The sequence below is a fragment of the Gastrolobium bilobum genome, unplaced genomic scaffold (genome assembly GCF_033153095.1).
Source record: "Gastrolobium bilobum isolate Gb01-03AN ecotype WA unplaced genomic scaffold, APGP_CSIRO_Gbil_v1 utg19911, whole genome shotgun sequence".
NCBI classification, from domain to species: Eukaryota; Viridiplantae; Streptophyta; class Magnoliopsida; order Fabales; family Fabaceae; genus Gastrolobium; species Gastrolobium bilobum.
Genome location: NW_026898798.1, coordinates 102,553 through 114,862, shown reverse-complemented (window position 1 = coordinate 114,862; position 12,310 = coordinate 102,553). Strand labels below are relative to the sequence as shown.

General features: G+C 29.3%; 1 protein-coding gene across 1 annotated transcript; it reads right to left on the bottom strand.

Moving 5' to 3' along the window:
• Positions 1 to 5,780: 5,780 nt before the first annotated feature.
• On the bottom strand, positions 5,781 to 6,278 carry LOC133284182 (zinc-finger homeodomain protein 5-like). Its single transcript, XM_061481173.1, has one exon. It carries the CDS (start codon positions 6,276 to 6,278, stop codon positions 5,781 to 5,783), a length of 498 nt encoding a protein of 165 aa, XP_061337157.1.
• Between the last annotated feature and the right edge of the window lie 6,032 nt (positions 6,279 to 12,310).

Genomic DNA, 12,310 nt, shown 5'->3' with positions numbered 1-12,310 from the left:
CGCTGCTCCTTTGTTATTATGTTATTAGGTATACAAATTCATTAGATTGTTTCAATCCATCCAGCCAACTTGTTCCAAATAATAATAATAATAATAATAATTAAGGAAGCTCATGGTTACAATCTAATTTCGTTTACAATTATATTTTAATCGTTGATTTTCATAAATTAATGATTATTATTTTTTCAAATCAAATTTATTAATTAATTATTAATTCGAAATAAATGATAACTATTGATTAACGAAAATCGATGATTAAGATATGATTGTAAGAAGTTGTAAATAGAAATAAATGGTAAGTATGACTTTCCTTAAATAATAATAATAGAAAAAATGTTTGTTATTTTAAAGGATGATACTTTAAATTACAAGTAGTATTTTTATTTAAAATTTAAATTAAAAATCTTTCACTTTTTCCCTTTAAAAGAACAAACACTAGTCTCGTAGTAATAATAATAATAAGGACGGTTATATTTTAAACTTATTACTCTTATCACTTATTTGGTTATCATTTGATCAAATTGAAATCAACGACTAAAAAAGAGTAATTGTCATTGACTTCAAATTGATCCTACGATAAACAACTAGTAGTAAAGCGATAAACTTAAAATGTTGGTAAGTATAATATTTTCCATAATAATAATAGGAGAAGGATATACTTACCACCAAAAAAGTTTACAACCTTTACAATTAACCTAATCACCATTGATTCCGTCAATCTAACGATTATAATTTATTGGGAATTATTGGCTCGCATTTATTAATTAATATTAATTTTCAATAAATTATAACTGTTAGATTGATGGAAACCAACGGTGATTAGTTGGTTGTAAAGGTGGTAAACTTTTTTTGGTGGTAAGTATATCCTGCCCCATAATAATAATAAACTTTTATTTAGAATTATTCCCACATTTTTTTTTAAATATATCAGCACTAGCCTTTTTGGTTAAAAACAAAAAAAAAAAACAAATAGTAATCTCAACTCTCCTTTATGATAAGAAATTGATAAATATTTGAATATAACTATAGTTGTATACTAAATATTAGAGATATACAAAATCATTAATGTAGCATCACCCAACACCTTAGATTTTTAGGTTAAATTGATTTTTTACATGGTATCAAATAAGAATGTGCATCGGTCGAACCGAACCGAATTGGTTTAAATGGTTCGGTTCGAAAATGGTTCGGTTCGGTTCAGTTCAAAATTGGTTCGGATGGAAACGATTCTGTTCGGTTCGGAACCGGTTCGGGTCGACCTTATTTTGAAAAGAAAAAAAAATAAAAATTTAAAAAATAAAGTTATAAAAATCAATTTGGTTTGGTTTGAAAACGGTTCGGTTCGGTTCAGAAATGGTTCGGTTCTTAAACTGGTTCTAAAAACTGGTTCGGTTCATGAACCGGTTCTTTAAAAACCGGTTCGGTTCATGAACTGGTTTTTAAAAACCAGTTCGGTTCATGAATTGGTTTTTAAAAACCGGGTATTTGAAGGACAATTCGGTTCGGTTCATGGTTCGGTTCAATTTTTTGGTTATTTTGCACACCCCTAATATCAAAGCCTCTATGTTATGGATTCGATCTTCATCGCCTCCCCCCCCCCATTTAATAATGAATTAACTATAGTTGATTTTCTTAGCACAAGTATGTAGGCATATGCATTGTTCTTTCTTCAAGCCAAGTGGGCTTTTTGTGAGGTGGCTTGTTGGAGTATAGCATAAATTATTAAAAATAATATCAGAGACTTGGTGTCACGGATTAAATTCTCGCCGCCCTCATTTAGTTATGAGTAAATGTCATTTTTGGTCCTCAGCAAATTTCACGATGCCCGCTTTAGTCCCTAGCAAATAAAAAGGCTATTTGTGATCCCTGAGAAATTCAAAATTGACCTATTTAGTTTAAATCATTTACCCTTGCAAATTCAAAAAAGACTCATATTAGTCCATCAAAAGGACTAAAATGGGTCCACTTTGAATTTCTTAGGGACCACGAATAGCTTTTTTATTTGCTAGGGTCTAAAGCGAGTATCGTAAAATTTGCTGAGGACCGAAAAGGGTATTTACTCTTTAGTTAATAATTGGTTCTTTACACTAACAAATATATCTTGTCAAAGGCAAGATTGGCCTAAGTAGGAGGAAGCAATTAAGACTAAATTAGCCTCCTTACATATGGCAGTAGAGGAATGCCACCATACATGAGGATCTTTTCATGAGACCTCAGGATCCAATTTACAGAATTCTTTTCTATCTTAAAGATATGGAAATAAGAAGCAGAGAGGACCCTGCTGCTGTGGAACCTGCTGTTTCTGTAGGATCTGGACAGATGGACTCTAGAAATGAGGTGAAGATTTATGTTGATGGGACAGTTAACTTAGCTGCTCAAAATGGTGTGTGTGGTGGGTTTGCCTACTCAATTAATGGGGGCTGGATGAGTGGATTTTCCCTCAATATTGGAGCTTGTTCTCCTTTGGAAGCTGAGCTTGTCGGTATACTCCAAGGTCTTAAAATGGCAGAGAAACTAAAGGTTTCCAAGGTCTGGTTAGGTAGCGACTGTAAAGAGGCAATAGATTGTTTGGATGGCTCGGATGTCTGCAATCTCTCTTCTTTGATTGAGAACATCAGAAATGCTGTCAAGCCGTTTAGGCATTTTCAATTGGTGTTTATTCCCATATCTTGTAATAGCTTAGCTGATTCCTTAGCTAAGTTAGGATTTAAGTCTAAGGGGGATGAGTTGAGAATGTATTCCTCTCCCCCTGAAAGCTTAGAGAACTTGTGGAACAATTTTATGTTGAATTCGCTGATAGAGCATGTGAGTACTAACATGCATCAGCTGTCCTAGTAGTTTTTGCTGGGCTAGGCCCTCCATATATACCGGAAAAAAAAATAGCCTCCTAGCCAAACAATAAGTTTTCGGGCTCATAACTCGAGTCCCCGATAATGTAAAACCTTTTGGATATAAATGGGTATTGTATCCATAGACAAAATGAGAAAAATGAGGTTGTAAGATATAAAAGCTCATCTAGTTGCCAAGGGTTCTATCAAAGATTTGGAATTGATTATGGCGAGACATAGTCACGTGTTATGGGTATGATTACATTTTATTTTCTAATTGGATTAATAGTCTTTGAAAGACTCAAAATGCATCTAATGGATATTGTGGAGTTATATTTATTTAGCTCATTGGACTCTAATATTTATATGAAAATTTCTAAGGGGTTTAAAATGTATGATGCTTGTACTCACTTTAACTTATTCTCGATAAAGTTGCAAAGATCTTTGTACGATTTAAATTAATCTGGTTATATGTGGTATCAACATCTAATTGATTACCTAATTAAGAAGAATGTTCCAATCTGTCCATGCATGTTTATTAAGAAACCAAAAACTATATTTGCTATTGAAACAATTTATGTCAATGATGTGAATTTAATTAGAACTCTAGAAGAGTTAAAAAAAATTGTTAAGTATTTGAAAAGGGAATTTGAAGTTAAAGATTTGGGTAAAATCAAAATTTTCCTTCATCTAGAACTTGAGTATAAAGAAAATGAAATTATTGTCCATCAATCAATATATATTGAAAGATTACTTCAACGCTTCAAAATAGATAAGGCTCATCCATTAAGCACCCCTATAGTTGTAAGGTCTCCAGATCTCCAAAAGGATCCATTTCATCCTAAAGAATGTAATAAAGAGATAATTGGTCTTAAAGTATCATATCTCAATGCAATTGGGAATTTGATGTTCTTGGTCCAAAGTACAAGACCAAATATTGCTTTTACGATAAATTTATATGCATGTTTTACTTCTAAGCCAACTCGAAGACATTATAATGGAATTAAATATATTTTTCGTTATCTCCAAGGAACCACATATTTGGGATTATATTATTCCAAGGATTCCACTGTCAGGCAGGTCAAAGGGGAGCTCGTGGCGGGGGACCACCACCAATGGACTAAGGTTAACTAATAGATTAAGTGAGTTTGACACCATGTCTCATTCCAAAACCTTAAGACATTGAATTTTTGGATTCATCCACTTATATTCACTTTACTTAACTCATTATCAACCAATGTGAAAGTCTATCACACTTGAAAATCTCAACGATCTTCTCCTCAAGTATGAAACTCACCATTGATATGTTCCCCCTCTCTCTGAGTACCCCGGTCTAAGTACTTAATTTGTCTCTAGCCAAACATCTGGCTAGCTCGAGCCTTACTTGATTATGGTACCACTGTCAGGCGGGTCCAAGGGGAACCCGAGGCGGGGAACCACCACCAATAGCTCAGGTTGACCAACATATCAATTGGGTCTAATACCATATCTTAACCCAAAATCTTAAATCATTAGGTTCATGGATCCATCCACTTCACTTAGACCATTATCAAAACACTAATAATATATGTATCTTAATTGTTTCACCTCGGTTTCAAATTCAATATTAACTCCTTTATTCTAATTGGGCATCACACATCTATGTCTTAATTGTTTTTACTACCGTTTTGAATTCAATATTAAATATTGTGTTCTAATTGGGTTTCGTTCATTGTTGACCATATTTCACGGAGCTATTTAATTACTAGCATAGCTTTATATTTATTATTGTATTAAAAAAACCACATACTCATATTATTGAATAATTTTTTTATAAAAAAATTTGAAATTAATCATTAAATTATAAGCATTTATATATTCATCTTGCATTCTAAGTTTTAAAAAGTCAAATTAGTGTTAGTTTAGAAAATTATCAAACTTATTATTAGTCTTCAATCCACTTACGTCTAACCGTTATAAAATTATGATATATATTTTTTACATTCTTTTTCACTTTCTTTATCTTTGAAATTGAAAAAAATATGTTATGGTTGAGTTTTGAATGCTATAAAAAGCATAATTTTTAATGTTTTATTTTCTTATTTATTGGATTTTTAAAATTAATGTTGAGTAATGTTTCAAAATGGAAGTTAACTCTTTTATGAGTTTCCCCCCCTATAAAACCCTTATGCTCTTTTATGAAGATACTAGAAAAAACATGTGTAGCCACAGAATTTCAATAAAATTTATCTCGCAAAATTCGAGGCTAATTCGACTTTCTTAGCAAATTCCGTCACAAACCTTGTTTGCGAGGAAATCTGTGACGAAAAATAGTTGCGAGGATGAAATTAGCAACAAAAATCTCATAGCAATTCCGTCGCCATACTGGTTTTTTCTAGTAGTCCAAAATTCCTATCCATTATTAAAAACTTCAAATATTAAGTAAACAAGAAGATGTTTTGTCTATCACAATTTATATATAGCTTTTTTCTCAATTAATTCTTCTTGCAATTTAATCTTTCACGAAACATGGTTAACTTATAATATTGAAAACACACATATTTGGTTTTTCTAGATCTTTATCATCTCGGTCAATGATGTTGTATTGATTTTTTTATGAACTTCATTATGGGTAAGTTAACATCACGCCAAACACAAGAATTATAAAGATTGTTGAAAAGAGAAAGAAAATAAACCAAAACATTTTAAGACAACATAACATAGATGACGATCCACCCAGAAATTCAAGGTACACAGACTAAACCCTTGAAATTAAGCCAAGGAACTTCGGTTACAAAAAGAACAAAGCTAAAAGACATTGACACACACTTGCATAACCAAAAGCAGACAAAGAAAATCTAACCCACCTTTCTCATAACTTTCACACTCACATTAACTAAACACAACATTATTTAAGGGAAACGCCTACACGCCAAACACCAAGTTTCATTTAAGATGACTATTCAATTCATTTTATTTGGTATTATTTTGCTTTGCTCGATGACGGTTATTACTCAGCCAAACTAGGAAAGTTTTACGGGAGATTCCTATCTCCAAACAGAAGCGTTGGATTTCATCCTTGTTAGCCCCTTTAGGTGTCCATCCCACATTCTCAGCAAACCTCATCATCTGATTTTTCTGCTCTGGTGTGAACACAGTCCTCTTCCTCCTCTTTGGCAGCATTGACATCATCTCCACCTCTGCAAGAGAATTATTTGTATTCAAAATGTTCTCAGTTTGACGCTGGGTTATAGGGTCGTAAATAATGCATTTGCGGTGAAAGCTTCGGTGACAGTCACATGCAGCACACAACATGGCATCCTTGGTCTTTCCCCCTCCTCCGAGAAACTCTTGGCAACCATCATAGCAAACGCGACCAAGTGACATTGTATGATTGCGTTCACACGCTTTGAACACCACATCCTTCTCAAAAGATGTTGCTGCTGGCATATTGGTGTTGATTCCAGACATGGTTTGCTCTAGCTTTGAAATATGGGATATGAAGAGGACATGTAAAGCTAGATAGATAGATGTGCATCTGCATTGAGGGAAACGAGCTTAAATAGAAGGATAGAGAAAGATGATTGGCGCCACTTGGAACGGGGTTTAGATGCATGTTATGATAGGTCTCAAGAGTGGACCCTAAAACATAATGAGAATTATAATTTGTATTTTTTTGTGTGGATAAACCACAGGTATCCTCCACGAGTTTATAATTAAAACTTTAAACCCCTCTCAAAGATAGTACTGAAAATGATCGAATACATTCTCTCACTTTTCACTTGCTCACTTCTCATGCGCCAACTGAGCTACCATTATTTGGTTATAATTTGGATTCTTGAAATAGTAATATCCATTCATCAAATGAGATAATACTTGAGTAATGTAATTGCATTTATTTCAAATGAGATTATGGATCAAAGAAACATTAATAAATGACGGGGTTGATAATAAAAGTAAAATTTAATTTTGGTTATATGTATAACTAGAAAAGTAGGACTCCATCTTTAAAATTTAAATGATGGTTCGAAACTTATATAATAGTGTAACAAAATATATAATTATATAATATACAATTCATTTAATTTTATTGTATTTAAGTAATGAATTTTTGTGTTGATATTAAGGGTACATCGATAATCACCAAGCAAAATTTGTATTTTGCAGTTAATGCAGATAAGTTATCTGTATTTATTTTCAAAATAACATCATTTTGGTATTGAAATCTTAAAAAATTTAAATATAAAGACTAATATAATCCTGAAATAAATTAAAATTATAAAAATACTATGATTTCCGCTTCAAAACGACATCGTATTGAACTTACTGTAGATAATTTATCTGCAGTAACTGCAGAAAAAGCGAACCTTATATATATATATGGGACAAGATCATCTTACACCGGTGTAAGAATAATAAATCTTACACCAAATCTTAACCATTGATTTTCTACATCTAACGGTTAAGATTTATTAAGTCTCACTCATTAATTAATTTTTAATTCCCAATAAATTTTAACCATGGGATGCACGGAATCAACGGTTAAGATTTGGTGTAAGATTTATTATTCTTACACCGGTGTAAGTTGATCTTATCCATATATATATATATATATATATATATATATATATATATATATATATATATATATATATATATATATTTGATTTTCTCATGTTAAATGAGAATTCAATTCTCATGTTGTAAAGATAAAAAGCATGTGGGATTCATATGTTAGAAAAAATTATATGCAGGGCCCATGTCAGCACAAAAATCGAAGGGTGTGTAGGAAAATTTAAATTCTCATGTTGAATGACAATTATAAAACTCATATATATATATATATATATATATATATATATATATATATATATATGAGGTAGGATCCTTTGACACCGGTGTCAAATTTAAAGTTTGACACCTCATCTGATAGTCATTAGATCAAAAAAGATCAATGGTGTCACATGCTTACAAATCAGAGTCGTTGATCTTTTTTGATCTAACGGCTATCAGATGAGGTGTCAAATTTTAAGTTTGACACCGGTGTCAAAGGATCCTGCCTCTATATATATATATATATATATATATATATATATATATATATATAGTATAAACCTTGTTTGTTTGTCAACCGTTCATTAAGTAGGTGATTGATGTATGTCATCAACTGTTACTTGCCCTTTGTAATTCCATCTGTCTACAAATATTTTATATATAACTATTTTTTAATGAAAGTTTACAGAAATATTTTAATTTCATAATTTAAAAGGAGAAATATTTTTCCATATACATACAGGAAAATGATATATTTATCATCAAAAAAGTTTATCACCTTTACAACTAGCCTAATCACTGTTGATTTCTGTCAATCTAACAGTTTTAATTAATAAATGTGACCCAATGATTTTCAATAAATTATATCCGTTAGATTAATGGAAATCAATAGTATTTAGATTAGTTGTAAATGTTATAAACTTTTTTGGTGATAAGTATATCCTCCCCATATATATATATATATATATATATATATATATATATATAGGGTTAAGATCATTTTACACCAGTGTAAGTTACACTCTTAATCTTGTCCACTGATTCCATTTATATCTAAGAGCTCAAATTTTTTAGTAATATGAGCCATTGGATACAAGTGGATCAATGGTCAAGATTGAGTGTAAGACTTCTAACTCTTACACCAGTGTAAGAATATCCTGCCCCATATATATATATATATATATATATATATATATATATATATATATGGTTTGTTTTTTCTAAAGTTACTTTAGATAACTTTATCTAATGTTCATTGAAACGACGTCGTTTTGGGACGGAAATCATGGTATTTTTGTAATTTTAATTTATTTCAGGGTTATAATAGTCTTTATCATTCTAATTTTTTAATTTTTCAATCTCAAAACGACATCGTTTTAATGAACATTATACAAAGTTGTCTAAAGTAATATCATAAACTTTTTTTCCATATATATATATATATATAAACATTTTCTTTGATACATTATATATATAAACATTTACTGACTCATTTATTGACTCTTACTATTAATTTTTTCTTTAAATTCTATTGCATCACTGTGTCAGATATTTAATTTCTTATGAGTATATTTAATGTTTGTAACTCATGTAATTATATCCAATTAATTAATGGATACTTGAAAGTCATGTTTAATTCAATTTGAGATTTTATTGCACTACTGTTGGACAATTTCGATACTTAATTTAACTTGAATGAATAATATAATTAATTCTAGTCATGATTAATTAATGAGATTTTTTAAATGAATACGATTATTAATCTATTCTTAATATTAACTTTTCCTTAAAATTTATTTAATCTGTCTTGCGTCATATCTCATTACTTATGTTTGAATTGGTGTCTAATCACTTGCCTTATAACTATATACATTACGTATGTATATTTCCATTAAATGATAAAAAGATAGCATCAATCATTGTTGTTAAAATCTCGATTTATCATTATGATTTTATGTTTTTATGATTTTACTAATATTCCAAACGCTTTTACACTTTTACGATTTTTTTACCTTACGATTGTATTTTTTACGATTTTTTAATCCTCTTCCGATTTTACTTAATATCTCGATTTTAACAACATTGACATCAATAGAGTGACAATGTTTTACATATTTTAATAAAGGAAAAATTGTTTGTCTTTTTAAATAACACAACTTGCCTGTTTACCAAAAAAAAAATAACACAACTTGTGTCATTTTATTCTCACAAAGAGGTAAGACCCATATCTTTATTTTTTTTTGTCCACTATCTTCCCCTCATCTATATCTTTCTTTAATTTAAAATGACATAATTTTATATCATTTAAAATGATACTCACTTTTCCCTTTAATAAAAAGGTATTTAACCAAATACAATTATATTTTTTTTTATAATTGAGACCATTTGATAACTTTTTAAACTCCTATAACTTGTTAGTTAAGGAAACAAAAGAATATTATATAAAAATTAAAATATTATACATATTAATAACCTTCCATATAAATTGATCAATATTTTCAACATGTTGGTCAAAGAACATTTGATACAAATATATTTACTTGAAATGAAAATTTAATGTTCAGTTTCCTTTTCCTTCAAAGTCTTGCCCCAAACATTTCATTGTGAAAAGCATTAAATGTTTCTTAGAATAAAAATATTAAATGAAATGTTAAAGAAAAATGTTTTTTCTTTTAAAAGATACAATTTTATGTGATTTTGAATGAAAAGACGTCGTTTTTGCTGTACATAATTGGTAGTTTTTACATTCTTTTTCCTTCATAAAATTCAGAAAAGGAGAAAAATGGAGGAAAGAGTGAAAAAAATTATCATTTATGTTCGTTTCATCTAAAATAACATAAAATATATCTTTAAAAAGGATAAATACTTTTCTCGTGTATTATATTTAAAATATTAAGAACTCTCTCGAAAAAAAAGTCTAAAAGCATTTCTTAATTTTTAAGTAATTAAAATCATTTCAGTCATAAAAAAATTCTCTTAACCATTGTCGTTAATTTACTTGTTATCAAGACTTGTAAAAATATTAATATGCAAAAACTTCTCTACTCATTAACATATATAAATATTTCGCGCATAAAATAAGGTGAATTCTCCATGCTACATAATAATTAGTATAATTAAAAATAATAATTAATTTAATATTAGGCAGGTATGTTATATGTGAACAAACACTTGGTCGTAGATAGGAATTATAACTGTACTAATATCTTAAATGGTCAAGTCGCATAAGGAATATTTTGCTTTTGTCTAAACAAAATGAATTAGTCAATGGTAAACAAACTGAAACAATACCGCTTCACTACAATATTATAGAATTATAAAAATTTAACACTTTTAATTAAGATAAACATGTGTAAATACGTGATTCAAAAATCTAGAAAAATAAATATTATTATATACTGTCATTAGTTAAATTCCCTTATTTAAATATGCCAATTACATTTTGCAAATATAATTTACAAAATAGTCACTAATAATTCAAATAATTGCAAAATGAGTAGACCAAACTCCTAGCAATATTCGATTGCTCAACTATGCCATACATTTGTTACACCCCAACTAAGGGAAATATTTACTATAGAAGTTGTAAAGCTGAACTGAACTATACATACATTTATCCACATCTTTATAGAATCCTCATCAAAATTACAATCAAACTATATTAAAATCATTATAAAGAATCTTACATGACTTTTTAAAATTATATATTTTTTTATGTATACACAGTAAGAAATAAAATGAAGAGGTGTTAACGTTATTAATAGATATAAACTGTTTTCTTAAACTTTACTACTAATGATAAGAACAATTAAAAAGAACTATATAAACACCTATCAACGTCACTTTATATATAACATTAAGTCAGATACATACTGTAATTATTTTACATTGGTCCTACATCCTACTATATATTACATCCTGACGTCACATAATTATACAATACATAGGTCTTATTCTAATCTAGTCTATAAGTGTAGGTCTCAACACTTTCAGCATAGAATATTGCAGCAACTCCTTGATTTTCTACTACAATATATAGAATTTCATGCGATCATCGTAAGAGTAAACATTGATACTCGATCCTTCACCTGACAAGCTTAGGTTAGGTATTATGATTATCTGGAAAAGTTAGCAACACAAATAAAACATGAGAAAATTTCTCAATAATATTGAGGTTTTTTTTTAACTATAACTATTTCCAGCTGTAGTAACAGAAAATACCTCTCTCAATTAATAAAAAAATGAAACAGTAATGGAATAATAATAAACACTACATTGTATAATATTTAATTGAAGCTATTTAAATACCCAAATTTTATAGGTCTCCTGCATGTGAAAGGTTCTGTATGGCGGAGCTCAAACCATGATAAGGCGTCCCTTATCCTTTAACTGTCTGATTTCAAAACTTTATGAGTCAGTTCACAGCAGTATCTTACATTTAAAATTACACATTTTTTTAATATTTATTTGGTACCAAATAACTCATCAGTCAATAATTTAACTTTTAAAAAACTAAATAAGATATTAGAACTAATTAATAATAAAACTAAATATAGGAATAAAATCAAGTAGAAAAAAGTTTTAAGAAAGAAATTTGACAAAATAACAGTATCGTTGAAATTTTTAAAAGAATAATAAAAAAAAGAAAAATAAGAAAAAGTTTTTTATCTTTCAATATTACCTTTCTTTCATTTCTTATACTTTTTCTCTGTGTGTCTGATACGAAATGTATCAGGGAAGGAAAGAGAGGAGAGATTTTAAGAAAAGGGTAACTCAAGTTTTTATTCAGATAATCCTTTGCATGTACAAACAGTATCTATATGTACCCAGATGCTTTACACGAATGCTCCTAACCGTCTAACAACCAATGCCACATGTCATCCTATAACTACTCCATGTGTGCTACAATACAATCACAAGCTAATGAGTTTATCTATTTCATCTACTAC

Coding starts and splice junctions, on each gene's coding strand:
- LOC133284182 (XM_061481173.1), bottom strand. CDS start 6,278: ATGTCTGGAATCAACACCAATATGCCAGCAGCAACATCTTTTGAGAAG.